This window comes from Gymnodraco acuticeps, unplaced genomic scaffold, assembly GCF_902827175.1.
Source record: "Gymnodraco acuticeps unplaced genomic scaffold, fGymAcu1.1, whole genome shotgun sequence".
Classification (NCBI taxonomy): Eukaryota; Metazoa; Chordata; class Actinopteri; order Perciformes; family Bathydraconidae; genus Gymnodraco; species Gymnodraco acuticeps.
This window is the reverse complement of record NW_022989893.1, coordinates 1-20000: the sequence shown is the minus strand read 5'-3', so window position 1 is coordinate 20000 and position 20000 is coordinate 1. Positions and strand designations below refer to the sequence as shown.

Here is a 20000-nt window from a genome sequence, read left to right as displayed (position 1 = left end):
AGACATGTATGCAGTCAGTGCTGCTTCACACCAACAGACATGTATGCAGTCAGTGCTGCTGCACACCAACAGACATGTATGCAGTCAGTGCTGGTGTCTGTTTTATGACGTTTCTCCTCACAGCTGCAGCATGGCGGACTACTTTGAAGATTATTCTGTCTACAGTAACCTGTGTGATGAAGAGCTGCTGCAGCTCGCCATCACACGCAGTCTGACGGACAGCCCATCTTTAAACCACAGCTCCCACAATCCTCCAAGTGAAGAGCCTCCTGACCCGTAGGTGACCTTATGGTTTTATTTCCTCTTCCTCTTTGTTTGACTTTCATTCGGGCAGATTGCACTGACAATCAGAATGCTGGTATCAGCTAATAAATGGATGTTCCTCTTATTTCTTTCAGCAGTGACAATATCGTTGTGCAGGGAAGTCCTATTTCTGTAGTGGACCCTGAAGGCAGCATCTGCCTGATCCTCTCCATGTTGGCTTAATGACGTTCAGTCTCATTTATGACCTTCTTTTGCAAAGATCTCTTATTACATTACATTACATTACATTGCATTTAGCTGACGCTTTTATCCAAAGCGACTTACAATAAGTACATTCGACCAGGAAGACACAACCTTGAAGAAAACAGAATCATATAAGTACATCAGGTTTCATAGAGCCAAACATTTCAAGTGCTACTCAACTGGCTTTAGGTAAGCCAGTCCTTTATTAGTATATAAGTGCTTCGTTAATAGTTCTATCCCTCGAAGTGGAGTCGAAAGAGATGAGTTTTCAGTCTGGAAGATGTGCAAGCTTTCTGCCGTCCTGATGTCAATGGGGAGCTCATTCCACCATCTTGGAGCCAGGATAGCAAACCCACGTGTTTTCGCCGATGGGAACTTGGGTCCCCCTCGCAGCGAGGGCGCAACGAGTCGTTTGGCTGATGCAGAGCGTAGTGCACGCGCTGGGGTGTACGGTTTAACCATGTCCTGGATGTAGGAAGGGCCAGATCCATTCGCAGCATGGTAAGCAAGTACCAGTGTCTTGAAGTGGATTCTAGCAGTTACCGGAAGCCAGTGAAGGGAGCGGAGGAGCGGAGTGGTGTGGGAACATTTAGGAAGGTTGAAGACCAGACGAGCCGCTGCATTCTGGATGAGCTGCAGAGGTCGGATGGCACATGCAGGTAGACCAGCCAGGAGGGAGTTGCAGTAGTCTAGGCGTGAGATGACGAGAGCCTGGACCAGAACCTGAGTCGCTTTCTGTGTCAGCTGGGGACGTATCTTCCTGATGTTGTAAAGCGTGTATCTGCAGCAGCGGGTTGTAGCAGCGATGTTTGCAGTGAAGGACAGGTTGTTATCTAGGGTCACACCCAGATTCCTTGCAGTCTGAGTCGGGGAAACAACTGAGGTGCCGATGTTGATTGTTAGGTCAAGAGTGGGACAATCTTTTCCCGGGAGGAAGAGCAGCTCAGTCTTGTCAAGGTTGCGCTTGAGGTGGTGAGCAGACATCCACTGAGAGATGTCAGCTAGACAAGCGGAGATGCGTGCGACGACCTGGGTCTCTGAGCGGGGAAAGGACAGAATTAATTGGGTGTCATCAGCGTAGCAGTGGTATGAAAAACCATGCGGGCTAATGACTGATCCGAGCGAGTTTGTGTACAGGGAGAAGAGGAGGGGACCAAGAACAGAGCCCTGAGGGACCCCTGTAGTTAATTGACAAGTTCTTATGAACCACAGACCTTATTTCAGTCTAACAACAAATTAAAATCAATATTTAATGATATAAGATAGATTAAACATCAGTAATTGTATAACTGTTGTATTGTGAAAATACTTCCGGTTAGCTTTCGCCTGTGGTTAAAGTTTATTTTGAAAAGCTATTCCAGAAAAGATCTCCGAAATACCAACAGTAGCTTGACTTCAGGCTTTACGGAAAAGTAACGAATTACAGCCGTCACAATGCAATAAATAAAAAGTCATGAAAGAGATAAGGAGGAGAAAAGGCGTGTGGAAGTAAGCAATGAATGTAAATGTCGAAATCCTCTGTTATGTGCGATATCGGACATTGGTGAAAGGATGGCGGAAGATTACGTCACAGCCCCAGAGAGGAGGAGCAAAGGGGGATGCAGGCAAGCGGGAAAGACAAATGTGTGTGGGGCATCTTCTCCACGGCCCGGACTGCGAGAGGAAGCTGCAGCTTCTCTCTCTCCAACTACCTCCTGTCTGTTTCATTACCGCGCCATTTCATTAAAGTACCCATTTGAATCTTTCTCAGAGACTCCATTGTCTCTTACTTTTAAAGCTTCTCTCCTGGACACGAGAATAACGAATACCCTAATACAACCAAAAACACATTCAGAAAACCATTGACTACAAGACAAGCAAACCGGAAGGGCTAAAAAAGCTGACTCATGTAAGGCCTTCAGGACTTATTCCTGCACTACTCAAACTTGCATTGTATGCATGTCAATAAGGTGTTGACAGTGCTCTGATTGGTTTTTGAGTCATATTCTGAGATCTGATTGACTGTTGGGTCAGTGTCTAAGCTCTGATTGGATGTGTCACTGTGACAGGAAGACGTTTGATGGGACCATCAGTCGCTTCATGACGGGAGCTGGGAAGAGCATGGTGGCGTATCGCCGACCTGATGGCAGTCTGGTCCACATCGCTCCAGAACCTGAGGCGTGAGTCCAGTTCTGTTCACCTGTCTCACCTTAGCACCTGTTCTACCTGTCTCACCTATCTCACCTGTACCTGATGTGTCTCTTCCCTGCAGGGAGGAGGAGCCTCTGTTCAGAGCGGTCCGTGTCGGGGATGTTAGCAAAGTGAAAGCGCTGACGATGGTCCAGGAAACAAACCTGATGCTTCCAAGTAAACCGGGCTGGCTCGCCATTCACCAGGCGGCATGGTATGGGCAGGACAGCTGTCTGAGAGTACTGCTGTCAGGTACTCTCTCACACACACACACACACACACACACACACACACACACACACACACACACACACACACACACACCACACACACACACACACACACACACACACACACACCACACACACACACACACACACACACACACACACACACACACACACACACACACACACCACACCACACACACACACAACACACCACACACACCACACACACACACACACCACACACACACACCACACACACACACCACACACACACACACACACCACACACACACACACACACACACACACACCACACACACACACACACACACACACACCACACACACACACACACACACACACACGGCCGTATCCACCATTGAGGTCACCGAGGTCCGGACCTCGGTAATATTTTCCGAGCTGTGTATAACAAAACTTGTGAAATAATTGCACTAAATGGGGTTCTTTGTAGTACTTCCATTTACTGACCATGGGGGCGCTGCATAACTACGTAGCCTCTGTTAAAGCAAACAGAAGAAGACAACATGTATCAACAAACCACCGCAGCCCGGAGTCGGACTTATATCGGAGCAGCGAAGGAGTGATGAAGTATCTAGAGATCTGAGTCCAGCGGGCTGCTTGTGTTTCTGTTCATCAGGACATCATATGACCAGCAGATCCTGTGTGAACGCTGTACGTTAGTCAGTGGACGTCCGACAACATGCACACTAACTTATATTGCAGCTATAGGCTATACTTTGGTTTAAATTGCGTGAATAAACTAGCTAGAGAGCTAAAGTTAATTACGTTCATCCAATGTCAGAAGGATTACCTTTTAACAAACATTGTAATGCTTTTCTTTCATTTCAATTTGAGTAAACATTGAAGATATAACAAACATTGTATTGTTTTCTTTTTACACTGACTCAGATATAATGAAAAGACTACGTCAGTCGAAGCTCAGCTTTGGTAAGGAAGAGACAGGACAGGCAGAGAGAAAGAGAGAGAGAGAAAGTGATGGAAGTCAGGGAGGAACTGGAGTCACACAACATAATGTAGGCTTAATAACCCATCTATTTATCTATCTATTTATCCAGTGGCGTTTCTATATGTACAAAAGTGGTGGGGCACAAAAAACTCAGATGTCTATATATAAGTGAGGTTCATGGCTGCTGAGGCTCTGACTCTTCAGGTTTACAAATATTATATTTTCACCTAAATCAAAATATAATATTATTTTCAAAAGCTTTTTTAGTCTGATGCTTCAATTAATTTTAAACAGACAGTTCAACAGAAGGATACCCAAAAAATGTAATTGTATCATTTAAATATTGAATTGTTCTCTCTTAGTAAGATCCCATTTTCAATAAAATGGTGGTCTTACCTTGACTTGAAGATGAAGTCCATTTGCCTATCCTTCTGGACAAACATCTCTATTACTTTTTTGTAAAAGTCCTCCTTATCTTCTTGTAGTTTCAAAAGTCTATCATAACTCTAAATGATGGATTTATGATTCGAAAATGATAAAAGTTGGGTAGACATGTGGATATTATCCGGCTGAACAAAACGTACATTTATCTAACAGCTACGTTTCCCACAGATCTTATTTTGAGCTATTTTCTAAAATCCTATGGAGAAATCTCATTGCTTTTTTGTGGAGGGAAGCCATGCGCAGCTTACTTCCTGGTTTTAGGACGCGTCTCTCTCCTCTTCACACACCACACTTTTCGCGGCACACGTACTTACAGCCAATCAGCTCTGAATTATGTGAGATGACGTATGGTAGGGATGGCAGCTCTATGGTCATTATTTTTGGCCACACACATTAAATAGGAAAATACTCTGAGCATGCGCAGTGTAGTTTTTACAGTCACCGTTCACTTAGACAGTGAGAGGGAGGGGCAGGATCGGGTTTTGTCCCACATGGCTCTAAACAGCTCAATAGGCACACACTAATTAGAAGAACACATACTAAAACAGCAATGTACAGACGAATCAGATGATTAAACATGATCTTAAAATATATTTTATATATTTTTTAATTTATTTTTTGCATTTTGTTGTAATCATTATTTTAATACTTTCTGCTGACACTAGGTGGGGCTGTGCCCCACATACCCCTAATGACCAGTCGCCACTGTATTTATCTATCTATGTATCTATAACAATAGTCTTCATTTACAATAGGCATAATTTTAAAACATACCTAACTGTAACAGTTATGATGTCATAATAACATACAATTGTATAAAACACAATTTGCTTACATCTTTGTTCTCTTTTGAGAATCAAACAAATTTAAATAAAAAAAAGAATGCCAACAAACAAGTGAAATGAACTAAATAGCTGAATTGCTTTTAATTGCTTTTCTCACCTCTGAGAGAGTCTGATCTTTTCATATCCATACTCGGACGTGAGAGGACGCTGGCGTTGCTTGTTCGCCGCTTCTCCGTCTGCGTTTTAACTTCTCTTGCCTTGAAAAAAAGTGTTCGATTTGACTGCTGGATCATATATAGCCTACTGTTCTGTCATAACTGTGTGATGATCGCGTTGTTCAGTTTTTCATCCGGCTACTCACCATTTCTGTGGATCAGCTGTCTGGGGCTAGCTACCTGTCAGCTGTTAGCATCGACAGCCGCCGAATCCCGTTTTCCCCTGGGTTTTTGGCTCGGACTTCCACCTCTCTCGCCACCTGGATTATCCCTAAACCGGATTGACTGTTGCCTCGAGGGCCGAACTGTCCGTGAGTTAGCTCCAATCATTGCACCGCGGAGTGCTGTTGCCCGAGGCTCGGTAGCTAGCCGGTTAGCTGCTGTGGATATGGTGCTTCAATACTCCGCTCTCCAACTTCGGAGTTTTTTCAGCTCTGCTGCACCAGTCTGCCTGGATGCCATCAGATCATCAGGACTCTTGCAGCGCCCCCGCTACATACACAGATCATCCCGCTACAAATTTATTCACACAAATTCTAGTATTCCTGTGGTACAATCGGCTCTGTACTTCCGTGTTGCCTGTCGACGTCATCTAAACACACGTCACGTGCGCACCAGCTGTCTGAAGCCCCTGGCCTGCTCTGACAGTAGCACTCCTCCTGTCTCCTCTGCAGCCACCTTCATGCTGCTCAATACCCGCTCCCTCAATAATAAAGCATTACTCATCCATGACATCATCATTGATAAGAAACTTGATTTCTTATGTTTAACGGAGACATGGCAGAACCAGCAGGATTTCTTCGCTCTCAACCAAGCTACTCCCCCAGGCTATATTTACCTCCATAAACCTCGCTCCACGGGCCGCGGCGGCGGGCTGGCTGTTATCCACCGAGCAGGTATCCGGGTCAGGGAGATTCCCTCTCCCAATATCACATCATTTGAGTGTATTACATTCTCGCTCTCCGGATCACCTCTACTCCAGGTTGCCCTGATTTACCGCCCCCCCCAAGCTTCCACCACCTTCATGTCCGAGCTGAGTGAGCTTCTGTCCTCTCTCTGCTCTAAATCACCTTCCACCTATCTGCTGGGAGATTTTAACATCCACGTCGACTCCTCCAGCTGTAGCTTTGCCACAGAATTTCTGTCACTTCTGGACTGCCTCAACATAACACAGCATGTCCAGGGCCCCACCCACTCCAAAGGTCACACGCTGGATCTAGTCTGCTCCACTGGTGCCCCCCCCCTCTCATCTGCAGCGCCTAGACCTGGCAGTATCAGACCACCATGCCATCATCTTCACCATCCCCATCCCCCTGCCCAAGCAGCGCCCCAGGCGCACAATCACCTTCAGAGACACCAAATCAGTGAGTGCATCAGCCCTATCAGACCTCCTCATAACCCACATGGCCCCGGCTCTCTCCGACACCTCGCCGGACGTGTTGGTGGCCCGCTACAACACTGCCCTCTCTCTCAGCCTGGACTCTCTGGCTCCCCTCAGAAGCCGGACGGTGTCTTTTCTCCGCCCGGCACCATGGTTCACCTCTGATCTTCGCACAATGAAGCAAACTGGTCGTCGGTTGGAGCGGCTTTCCAGACGAACTGGCCTCACCGTCCACCGTATGGCCCTGGTGGACCATGTAAGGTCCTACAAGGAGGCTCTCTCCAAGACCAAGACCGCCTACTACTCCTCCCTCATCACCTCACAACAAAATCACCCCAGATCCTTATTCTCCACCATCAACCGACTGCTCCGCCCCCTCCCTGCCACGCACACTGCTGAAGCTCCTGACCTCTGCTCCAAATTCCTCAACTTTTTTCAGGCTAAGGTGATCTCCATTCATCAACAACTCCTGGTGCCCGCCCCCTCCCCCTCTCTGCACTGGCCCCTGACACAGAAATGCACACTCCCGGCTCAACCCCTCAATCCCCAATACTCTCTCTCCTCCTTCTCCCCAGTGGATGTTCCACTGGTCTCGAAGCTGGTGACCAATGCTAAGGCCTCCACCTGCTCCCTTGACCCCATGCCCACGGTGCTGGTCAAGGCCTGCCTTCCCACCCTCTGCCCCATCATAACAGACATCATCAACTCCTCTCTGTCATCTGGTATAGTTCCCTCCTGCTTCAAAACCGCCTCCATCACTCCCATCCTCAAGAAGCCTGGTTTGGACCCTGAGGAGCTGAACAACTACCGACCGATCTCCAACCTTCCTTTCCTTAGCAAAACCTTGGAAAGAGCAGTCGCCGCCCAGCTTCATCAACATCTGTCCAACCATGAGCTCTACGAACCCCTACAGTCAGCCTACAGAGCACATCACAGCACAGAGACCGCCCTCCTCAAGATCACTAATGACCTCCTTCTCGCTGCTGACTCCGGACAAATCAGTATTCTCATCCTCCTCGACCTCTCTGCTGCTTTTGACACTGTTTCTCATACAGTCCTCCTGAAATGCCTCTCTAACAACCTTGGCATCACTGGCACAGCTCTGTCATGGTTTCAGTCCTATCTATCAACCAGGTCTCAGTTTGTTAGCATCAGCGGCTCATCCTCCCCCTCGGCCCCAGTCAACCATGGTGTCCCCCAAGGCTCCGTGCTTGGTCCCCTACTTTTCACCATTTACATGCTCCCCCTTGGCCAGATCATACGTCAATTCGGTCTCAATTTCCACTGCTACGCTGACGACACTCAGCTCTATCTCAGCACCTCACCATCCGCCCAGCTCCCTCCACAGTCTTTGGTCAACTGTCTCCACGCCATAAAAACCTGGATGACAGCAAATCTACTCAAACTCAACAGTAAGAAGACTGAGCTCATGGTTGTGGCCCCCAAAGCACTGCTCCGGAAGGTTGGGGATCTCCTCCTCCACATTGACGGCTGTTCCATCTCCCCGTCTCCCGAAGTCCGTAACCTGGGTGTCATCCTTGACTCCACTCTCTCATTTCAGTCACACATCAAATCCGTCACTAAGTCTGCCTTCTATCACCTCAGGAACATCTCCCGTCTACGACCATCACTCTCTGATTCCGTGGCCGAGACCCTCATTCATGCATTCGTCTCCTCCCGGTTGGATTACTGCAACGGAGTCCTGTTCGGGGTTCCCAGTAAAGCCCTGGACAGGCTCCAGTATGTGCAGAACTCGGCTGCCAGGGTGCTCACTCACACCAAGCCCTGGCAGCACATCACCCCCACCCTGATCCACCTACACTGGCTCCCAGTCAAGCACCGTATCACCTATAAACTCCTTCTTCTGACTTACAAATCCCTCCATGCCCTCGCCCCCCAATACCTGTCTGACCTTCTCCGCTACCACACTCCATCCCGGAAGCTAAGATCATCTGGACAGGATCTCCTCTCCACCCCCCGCACCAGGTTGCGGACTTTTGGTGACAGAGCCTTCAGTGTGGCATCCCCCACCCTCTGGAACTCTCTCCCCCCCGAAATCCGCAGCGCCCCAACCCTGGACATTTTCAAAAAAGCCCTCAAAACGCACCTTTTTACCAAGGCTTTCGCCACTGTATAGTTAGTTTAATAGGTTTATTTTTCCGCTACTTCCCCCCCCCCCCCACCCCCTTAACCTGTCTGCCTTTTTTCCCCTACTCCCCCCCCCCCCCCTACCCGACTTGTAAAGCGACCTTGGGTTTCCTGAAAGGCGCTATAAAAATATTATTTATTATTATTATTATTATTAATTCACTGGCAGGAGCGACAAGTGAGGAGGAGCAAAAAGTGAACAACGAGGGAGAGATTGAACAAAAAGAAAGAGTAGAGGACAGAGAGAGTAATGAACAGGAAGAAGACAGAGAGACTCAAGACGATGGAAGAGAGGCTGCAGGTTATGGAAAGGAGAGAGACATGGAAAATGAATGTTGACAATGTGTTGTGATCATTTTAGCCTCTTCTGCATGTCCAGATCATTAATAGTAACAATCAACTGATTCTTATGTATTACACTTTCAAAATAATTGATGCTGACATTGTCAGCCCACTGACATGGGTTGAAATCAATATATTATCCAATTTGTGACCCCCCACAGGACTTAAAAAGCACCTAACTAGATCATGAAAATCCCAAAAATCTCAGGGGGTATCCCCCGAACCCCCCTAGCATGTTTGGACCTCGGTATTTAGGAAATCCTGGATACGGCCCTGCACACACACACACACACACACACACACACACACACACACACACACACACACACACACACACACACACACACACACACACTCTCACAAACAGTTTCTCTGGTGTTCGTGCTCAGCTCAGCCGGGGATGATCAACAAGCGGACCGAGCACGGGGAGACGGCTCTGATGGTCGCTGTCAGCAAAGACCAGTTGCCATGCGTTCAGGTGCTGCTGGAAAAGGGATCTGATACTAATACCCCCAACTATGACAAAGAGACACCGCTCTACAAAGGTACAATTGACGGTTTTTATTTGGGCATTAAGATAACCAACATAACGATCTGAACTCAGATGATCCTGTAGGGCAGGGGTTTGAAATGGTGATACTGTATGTAGTCGACTGGTGATATTTCCCTCAATAAACTCTGGTTTCTCTGCAGCCTGTGAGAGGAGCAGCGCCGCAATAGTGGCGGCCTTGTTGAACCACGGTGCAGCCGTCAACACTCCCTGTATTTGGAGTTTCACGGCCCTACACGAAGCTGCTATTCAAAACAACGCGGAGATCTGTGAGATGCTGCTGAAGGCTGGAGCCAAACACACTCTGGTCAATGTGTACGGCCTCTCGCCGTTGTTTACCGCCTCGCAGAGCGGGCAGCTGGCAATCCTGCGCCTCCTCCTCAAACACGGTAAGAGGATGGGTTACCTTATTGATCTCTGCTAATGCTAACAGCAGCTGCAGAAATGTGCAGAATAAACAGCAACATGCCTGATCCCTAGGGGTGCAACAGTATCCGTATTCGTCCTGTACCGTCACGGTTCGGACGTCACGGTTCGGACGTCACGGTTCGGACGTCACGGTTCGGACGTCACGGTTCGGCACATGCAGTCACACGACGAATACGCCTTTTTTTTACAAGTGGGAAAAAAGTCTGTCATTCAGGGCAGTATCCATTACACTATTTATAATCCAGGGGGCGGTATTGCGCCTAAAAGCTGTTTGCCTGCCGCCCTTAAACAACAAATGAAGAACAAGAAGAAACACAACAACAAACGAACAAAATACAAGAAGAAGAAAAGTTAGTTTGGCGATTTCAGATAACACACAGGAGCTAGAACCCACCTGCTTCTTTTAAATCAGCGGTGTGGGAACATTTCGGGTTCCCTGTGGACTACAATAATGATGAAGTGTGTGAGTGGTGGATCGGACGAGGACGGTGTGTCGGCGTTGTTCGACAGCGGTGCGGTATGCTAATGGTAACACGTCCAACATGTTACATCACATCAGAAGGCATCAGCCAGATTTGCCAATCACGGAGCCCGGCAAAAGACAGCAGCAGCTGATCCCCGCTGTTTTTAAGAAGCCAATAGGCATGAGAGCCGAGAGACCAAAAATAAATAACGGAAGCTTTTGGCATATGTTTTTCAACGACTTTGCACTCTTGAAACACTTTCTTATTATTTATGATGTAATATTTTACACATTCTTTTTAGTTTTACAGCTTATTGAACCTTTTTGTTTGACATCAGCCATTATAGATAATATGGCCATCTGAGTGTTTGTGGTTTGTTTTTAACTGTGTAATAAAGTGAATTATTCAAAATGTCAGAGTTCCTTATTTTGAAACTGAAACTTGCACTACTGTTCAAAATAAATAACAACAAACCTGGAATTATGCATCTGGGACTTTTTTTTGCTTTTTCTTGTTGTACCGAACCGTGAACTCTGTGAACCGTTACATCCCTACTGATCCCTGAATCCTGATCCCTGAATCCTGATCCCTGAATCCTGATCCCTGAATCCATTTTCTTATCAAGCTCCACATTTGTGGAATCGGCAGACACCCTATCCGTTTGTAAGAGTGCGCTTAAGACCTTCCTTTTTGATAAAGCTTATAGTTAGGGCTGATTAGATTCAGCCCCTAGTTTTGCTGATATTGGCTTAGTTTGTCGGGGGACATCTTACTTCTTCCTTCTCTCTGTCTATACCTGTGTACTCTCATGTTCCCATTAACCCAGCTTCCCCACATGTCTTTCTTTTTGGTGTCTATATACGCCGGGATCCGGAGTCATGGATGATCCTGCGCTCCTCTGTCCTGCATCGCGAGCCCTGGATCTTGAGTCGTGGCTGTGGTCCTGGATCATAGGTCCTGGATGGATATCCTCGTGGATTCATCTTCCTATTATACACACATGCATTTCCAAACATTTGGACTACCTATGTTGCAAATGTATTATCTTTTCAATTTACACACGGCATCTATTGCACGTCTGTCCGTCCTGGGAGAGGGATCCCTCCTCTGTTGCTCTCCCTGAGGTTTCTCCCATTTTTCCCTTTAAACTGTGGGTTTTCTCCGGAAGTGTTTCCTTGTAAGATGTGAGGGTCTAAGGACAGAGGGTCTAAGGACAGAGGGTCTAAGGACAGAGGGTCTGTGGTCAGAGGGTCTAAGGACAGAGGGTCTGAGGACAGAGGGTCTAAGGACAGAGGGTGTCGTATTGTCATACTGATATTCTGTACAAACTGTGAAGTCCACTGAGACAAATGTAACATTTGTAATATTGGGCTATAAATAAACATTGATTGATTGATTGAATCCTGATCCCTGATCCCTGAATCCTGATCCCTGAATCCTGATCCCTGAATCCTGATCCCTAAATCCTGCTCCCCTTTCGGTCACTGCAGGTGCAGACATTAACAGCCAGGCTGCTGATGGAGCCACCGCTCTGTATGAAGCTGCAAAAAATGGACACGACAAGATCGTGGAGTTCCTCCTTTCTCAGAATGCTGATGCCAACAAACCAGGAAAAACTGGGTTTTTACCGCTTCACGTTGCCGCTCAGAGAGGAAGCTACAGGTGAGAACATGGATTTGTGTCTGCCTTAGCTAATAACACACACACACTCTAATTTCCACAGTTTTCCGAGAGTTGGTCTTGTCTAATTCCTGTGTTTCCTATTCCCAGCATCGTCTCCATGTTGATCTCGGTCACCAGTAAGACCAGAGTCCGCCGCGCCGGCATCAGCCCGCTTCACCTGGCGGCTGAGCGTAACCGCGATGATGTCCTGGAGGCTCTGATCGAGGCAGGTTTTGATGTGAACGCTCAGCTGTCTGAAGAACGGCTGCGGCTCTACCAGGACCGCCGCAGCACGTCGCTCTACTTCTCCGTCATTAACAACAACATCCATGCAGTGCGCATGCTGCTGGCGGCCGGCGCAGACCCCAACCGGGACATGTTCAAACCTCTGATGGTGGCGGCGAGGCTGAACTGCATCCAGACCGTCACCCTGCTGGTGGAGCACAGAGCAGATATCAACGCCTCCATCCCCACACACCTCACCACCTTCCCTGCCGTCTACATGTTCTCCATGAAGAACCTGCCCATGTTCAAGTACCTGCTCGACCACGGGGGCCACGCCCGATCCTGCTTCAACTGTGTCTATGGAAACCGAACTCATCCACCAATCAAAACCACACAATCAGAGAGGGACTCAGACAGGGTCTCCGAACAGCACGGAGGCGTTCAGGTGACCAAACGTCTGTTTTGACAATTCTGTGATTGATTGACAGTTAGGTGATTTATTGACATGTTTGTGATTGATTGACAGATCTGTGATTGATTGACAGTTATGTGATTGATAGTTATGTGATTGATTGACATGTAGGTGATTGATTCACAGTTATGTGATTGACAGCTCTATGATTGATTGAAAGCTCTGTGATTGATTGACAGCTCTGTGATTGATTGACAGTTATGTGATTGATTGACAGTTATCAAATCAAATCAATTAAATCTAAGTTTATTTATAAAGCCCATTTAAAAGCGATTATTGGTCGGGCCAAAGTGCTGTACATGTAATAAATACTACAATCACAATAAAAGACAATAAAGTACAACAGATATATAAAAAACACAGGGAAAAGTCAGGAGTAGTGCTCCGCTCTGACTAAAAGGCCAGGGAGAAGAAGTGTGTTTTAAGAGTAGATTTAAAAACCCCTAGGGTCTGGGCTGACCTCACATGGAGGGGCAGAGTGTTCCAGAGCCTGGGGCCAGCCGCTGCAAAAGCTCAATGCCCTCGGGTTTTAAGCCTGGTCTTGGGCACTATCAACAGCAGCTGATCAGCCGACCTTAAGGCTCTGCCTGGGGTGTAGCGCTGGAGGAGTTCTGCTATATAGGCAGGAGCCAGCCAATTTAGGGCTTTAAAAACAAATAAAAGGAGTTTAAAATCAACTCGGAACCAAATTGGAAGCCAGTGCAGTGAGGCCAGAATTGGGGTGATGTGGTCACGCTTTTTATGGCCAGTGAGAAGACGTACAGCTGCGTTCTGCACTAGCTGCAGGCGTCTAATTGACGCCTGGTCCAACCTGTCACGATGGGCACATGGGCACTCTGCTTATTTCACACCTCCAGGAGAGAGACCAGTAATTGCACCTCTCTGTGGCCCCTCAAAGAGCCCCAAAGGACGGACTAATGACCTCCAGCATGTTTCCCTGACATGGACACCTCCATAACCTTGCACACCGTGAGTCCCTGGGACCCCGGGCCCCCGGACTTAAGCACTCCCCCACGGACTAAACCCAGATGATCACACCCTACAGAACCTCATGCCCCTGGTAACCCTAAAAGGGGGGTGGATTTTGCGGTGCTTTACCGTCCGCCCATCAGTATCCATATTCGGCCTTCTTCACGGCACCACCACCCCCCCTTCTGTGGAGGATATTATCATGCTCCTGGTAACCCTTTAAATAGTCTAATACTACCAGGGCTCATCACTGCACTTTACAAGCCAGAAATAATGTTTAAATGGTCGGGAAAAGTGTTTTTAAATGTCTGGAAGAGAGTTTTAGCCTGTAATTTTGCACGATATCATTTAACGGGGCCCGGGGGCCATATTAACCGTCTAACTTGTACGGTGCACCGGGGAAAAAAGGTTGAGTCCACGGCCCCTACCCCCTCATCAGGAGTATCAACCGGCCCTGAAGAAGAGGTATCGCTGCTCTCCGCCCCTGAGTCCTCTTCGGAGGTATCTGACGGCGGTAGACCTCCTTCTGATGATGCTGCTGCTGCTGCTGCTGCCGCCCTGAACATGGAGCAGATCTTCAATCACTCCTTTATTCCAGGCGTATTCGCGTAGAACCGGTCTGCAGTGCTTACGTCGTGACACATAAACCTGGCGAGAATCGACCTGCTTTCTGGATCTTGGTGATGCTTGATATTGTCTGCCAGGGCAGTGCGCAGGATTGTGAAGGTGACGGCTGTTTCTAGCCCAGCATCAGCCCAAGCCCTCTTCAAGTGAGCGTTCAGGTTCTTGGAGGCATGCTTCCCCGTTGTGAAAAGGAAGAATTCATTCTGAGGACCGACAAATCCTCTTTTATCCCCATCCACCGCATGACCCAGCTAAACTCCTTTACTGTAAGCACCAGCTGTGCTTCGCCAAATGTCTTGGCAGTCTTGTGATCCTGCACATGGATGATGTAGCCCTCAGCAGTGCCCCTTCTGTCCGCCTCAAAGACCTCAGTGTTGGTCATGTTTGCGTACACACCCGGATGGTGGCCATACAGGAGGCTCCAATGGAGGGTTAGATAGCCATATAGCAGGCTATAGTGATTGAGGTCGGATTGCTAGCCATCAGGTCAAGGAGATCAGGGATGCGCTTTTCAGCGGCCGCCATGTCGGCGAGAAGCTCCGCCTGGCTCGGCAGACGATCCAGCTTGTTCTTCTTCACCTTAAACTGGTGGACAGTGACAGACAAGTCGTTCATGTTGGCTGTCACCTCTCTGATGATGTGGGTCATATAATAATAATAAAAAATAATAATCCTTATATTTATTATAGCGCTTTATCAATGACTCTCAAAGCGCTTTACAAATACACATTACACATACAGATCATACATACATACATGTAATGGTCATCTACTGTGGACAATACCCACAGGAGCAAATTCGGGTGAAGTGTCTTGCCCAAGGACACAACGGCCTGACGCAGTGGGGCGGGAGCGGGTTTCGAACTGGAGTTCCCCAACGCCCCCTTGATCTGATGATCAAACGCACAGACCACTGCGCCACCTGTCCCTATATCAGACTGGGTGAGCCTGCACGCCCGGAGCTTTGACTCAGACAATTACCTCAGGAAATAGTTCACATTCTTCAGGAACAACAGCGATGTTGTGACTGCCCGGCCCAACTTTGCAATATGCTCGCTCCAGCCACGGACCCTCTTTGTGTCTTTTAGGAACAGCCAGTCTGACAGTCCGTTAACACCATGGGCCATAAATACGAGGAAGTTCTTTATCCGGCTGACATTGGACAGACAATTTTCTTTCCGTTTTACTGTCGGTGCGACACCTTCACAATGATGCCTATATGTCTGAATGTACGTCTCCATTCTTTTAGGCAACGTGATTTCACTCATTGTATTCCCCCGTCCCTTCCCATAGACCAGTGATTTGGGGGAGAGGGCCAGTCCTTAGCCAGATTAGCTTTCAGTTTATTGTAGACAGATGCACGGGTCTTCTGGCATACAGGGGTGTCACGACCGGAGGCTTCTGGGGACCGCATGACAGTCTTGACCGGGGTCTTGAGAGGGGTCTCACTACCGGAGGCTTCTGGGGACCGCATGACAGTCTTGACCGGGGTCTTAAGAGGGGTCTCACTACCGGAGGCTTCTGGGGACCGCATGACAGTCTTGACCGGGGTCTTGAGAGGGGTCTCACTACCGGAGGCTGCTGGGGACCCCATGAGAGTCTTGACCGGGGTCTTAAGAGGGGTATTGCTGCCGGAGGCTGCTGGGGACTACATGACAGTGTTGATCGGGGTCTTGAGAGGGGTCTCACTACCGGAGGCTGCTGGGGACCGCATGACAGTCTTGTCCGGGGTCTTGAGAGGGGTCTCACTACCGGAGGCTGCTGGGGACCGCATGACAGTCTTGACCGGGGTCTTGAGAGGGGTCTCACTACCGGAGGCTTCTGGGGACCGCATGAGAGTCTTGACCGGGGTCTTGAGAGGGGTATTGCTGCCGGAGGCTACTGTGTTTATGCCGGAGGTACTTGAGATTGCCAGGCCCTTAAATCGTATACATTCTTCCTCTTCCTCAAGCACAGCAGCAGTGGCACTCTGCTTCCTGGGTTTTAGCCCCTTTTTCAGCCTGGAGCGCAGGGTCTTCACCTCATCAATGAGGGCATCCTTCTGAGCCCTCAATGCCACATTTTCCAGCATCACCTGCCTGCAGTCCTCTTCGTCACACTCAGTATGTGGGGAGAAGGGTGGAGGGTGCACCGGGTATTCCTCCTCATTGTCTATATCCAATGATGTAGCCATTCCAATGATGGGATTAGTCTCTCTAAGGTCATGGAGCAACTGCAGGGCCACACTATGCTTCAGCCTTGCCAGGACCTGATGTCAATCAATCAATGTTTATTTATATAGCCCAATATCACACATGTTACATTTGTCTCAGTGGTCTTCACAGTGTGTACAGAATATCAGTATGACAATACGACACCCTCTGTCCTCAGACTCTCTGTCCTTAGACCCTCTGTCCTTAGACCCTCACATCGTACAAGGAAAAACTTCCAGAGAAAACCCACAGTTTAAAGGGAACATGGGAGAAACCTCAGGGAGAGCAACAGAGGAGGGATCCCTCTCCCAGGACGGACAGACGTGCAATAGATGCCGTATGTAAATTGAAGAGATAATACATTTACAACATAGGTAGACTAAATGTTTGGAAATGCATGTGTCTATAATAGGAAGATGAATCCACGAGGATGTCAGCAATCTTGTGTGAACCATCAGTGAAGTAGTATAGTGAGAGTCTGGCAGGACCGCAGAGACAGGTTCAGCCACGACTCAGTGCTCAGGATAGAGGATCCAGTGCTCAGGATAGAGGATCCAGGACACACGACCACAGCAACAGGATTAGCCTCGACTCAGGATCCCGGTGTAGATATGGACACAAAAAAGAGATTTGGGGGAAACTGGGTTAATCGGAACATGAGAGTACACGGGTACACACAGCCAGAAAGACGGAGTAAGGTGCCCCCCCCAACAGTCCAAGCCGATAGCAGCTAAACTAACGTGTCTACATATATGCACTCCCTTAGGATAGGTTGAGGGAAAGGGTAGCAAGTAAGAAGTAGGAAACAGAGGTGGAGAGGCACGCAGGGAAAAAGGTCCCCATTGGAACCTGAATTTGTCAGAGTGGGTCAGTGGCTACGTTCCACACTCCCCGGCCGGGCTAGGCATTCTCTGAAACCTGTTACCCTCTAATAAACCTCGAGAGTTCAGAGAGGGGAAAGGTTTGGATAAAGTTTTAAATATAAGATCTAAGTTTTTAGGATTTAAGTGAAAGAGTAAGAACTAAAATGTATAGGTGAAGAGGCACAACGTATCTACGTCAATGCACTCTTATTAGATTATTTTATTTGATCACTATAAGCTTTATCAAAAAGGAAGGTCTTAAGCGCACTCTTAAAAACGGATAGGGTGTCTGCCGCCCGAACACAAACTGGAAGCTGATTCCACAAATGTGGAGCTTGATAAGAAAAGGCTCTGGCTCCCATTGTACTTTTAGAGACTCTAGGAACACTACGCTCTGCATCAGCCAAACGACTCGTTGCGCCCTCGCTGCGAGGGGGACCCAAGTTCCCATCGGCGAAAACACGTGGGTTTGCTGTCCTGGCTCCAAGATGGTGGAATGAGCTCCCCATTGACATCAGGACGGCAGATAGCTTGCACATCTTCCGGCGCAAACTGAAAACTCATCTCTTTCGACTCCACTTCGAGCGTTAGAACTATTAACGAAGCACTTTTATACTAATAAAGGACTGGCTCACCTAAAGCCAGTTGAGTAGCACTTGAAATGTTTGGCTCTATGAAACCTGATGTACTTACATTGCATTTAGCTGACGCTTTTATCCAAAGCGACTTACAATAAGTACATTCGACCAGGAAGACACAACCTTGAAGAAAACAGAATCATATAAGTACATCAGGTTTCATAGAGCCAAACATTTCAAGTGCTACTCAACTGGCTTTAGATAAGCCAGTCCTTTATTAGTATATAAGTGCTTTGTTAATAATTATATCGCTCGAGGTGGAGTCGAAAGAGATGAGTTTTCAGTCTGCGCCGGAAGGTGTGTAAGCTTTCTGCTGTCCTGATGTCAATGGGGAGCTCATTCCACCATTTTGGAGCCAGGCTGATGGGAACTTAGGTCCCCCTCGCAGCGAGGGTGCAGCGAGTCGTTTGGCTGATGCAGAGCGTAGTGCACGCGCTGGGGTATACAGTTTAACCATGTCCTGGATGTACGAAGGGCCAGATCCATTCGCAGCATGGTAAGCAAGTACCAGTGTCTTGAAGTGGATTCTAGCAGTTATCGGAAGCCAGTGAAGGGAGCGGAGGAGCGGAGTGGTGTGTGAAAATGTAGGAAGGTTGAAGACCAAACGAGCCGCTGCATTCTGGATGAGCTGCAGAGGTCGGATGGCACATGCAGGTAGACCAGCCAGGAGGGAGTTGCAGTAGTCTAGGCGTGAGATGACGAGAGCCTGGACCAGAACCTGCGTCGCTTTCTGTGTCAGCTGGGGACGTATCCTCCTGATGTTGTAAAGCGTGTATCTGCAGCAACGGGTTGTAGCAGCGATGTTTGCAGTGAAGGACAGGTTGTTATCTAGGGTCACACCCAGATTCCTTGCAGTCTGAATCGGGGAAACAACAGAGGTGCCGATGTTGATTGTCAGGTCAAGAGTGGGATAATCTTTTCCCGGAAGGAAAAGCAGCTCAGTCTTGTCAAGGTTGAGCTTGAAGTGATGAGCAGACATCCACTGAGAGATGTCAGCTAGACAAGCTATTTATATTAGGTCTTAACGTTTTTGCATAAATTAGGGCGTGGTCACTTTGATGGACACGTACATGCCTCACTGTCAGCTAACAGCAACTTGTCCACTCTGCTAGGCTACAACCATAGAGGCTACAACGTTAGTTAGTCATAGTACTGTACTTGACCCTTTAGCTTTAGCCGTGTTCGTGGTGATTGTGCCTTTTAGGGAATATTGTTACAAATACCAGACAATTAAAATGTCGTGCTGTGCGCTTGAATGTACTAACAGAACTTCCAAGAAGTCTAAAATTATAATATTATACATGTTAACCCCGTTCGCAGGTGTTTGTGTGCTTGGTAGCTTAGCTTGTTACTTATTAGCCAGCTAAGGACGTAACCCTTTATGCATACATATACATTTTAGTTTATGATTCAGCCTTGGGTAAGACTTTTATAGTCTATGGCTATGACGCCCATAATGCTAAACGGGAGCAAATGTTAATAGGGGACCAAATTATCCCAGTGGTGGCCGCCGGAGCTAACGGAGCCGCAGGGGGCTAGCTCCAGCCGGCGTCCCGGAGCTAGCCCACTGCGGCTCCGTTAGGTCCGGGCGGTGGAGTCCGTTGTTATAACTGGAGATCAAGGAATGCAGCGAAACGCAGACTTGGTTCGCCTGCTGTAGTATTAGCCAAATAAATGATGTTGAACAAGGCTTATTAAGCTGA

General features: G+C 48.0%; 1 protein-coding gene across 1 annotated transcript in view; it reads left to right on the top strand.

Moving 5' to 3' along the window:
- LOC117537914 (ankyrin repeat and SOCS box protein 2-like) overlaps positions 1-12984 on the top strand; it is a gene marked incomplete at its 3' end in the record, with an annotated part of 15801 nt that extends 2817 nt beyond the window's left edge. Inside the window, 7 exon segments of the mRNA XM_034203322.1 lie at positions 124-276; positions 2556-2666; positions 2759-2928; positions 9599-9754; positions 9903-10148; positions 12143-12314; positions 12423-12984. Coding sequence (XP_034059213.1) covers positions 131-276; positions 2556-2666; positions 2759-2928; positions 9599-9754; positions 9903-10148; positions 12143-12314; positions 12423-12984 — 1563 coding nt within the window.
- Between the last annotated feature and the right edge of the window lie 7016 nt (positions 12985-20000).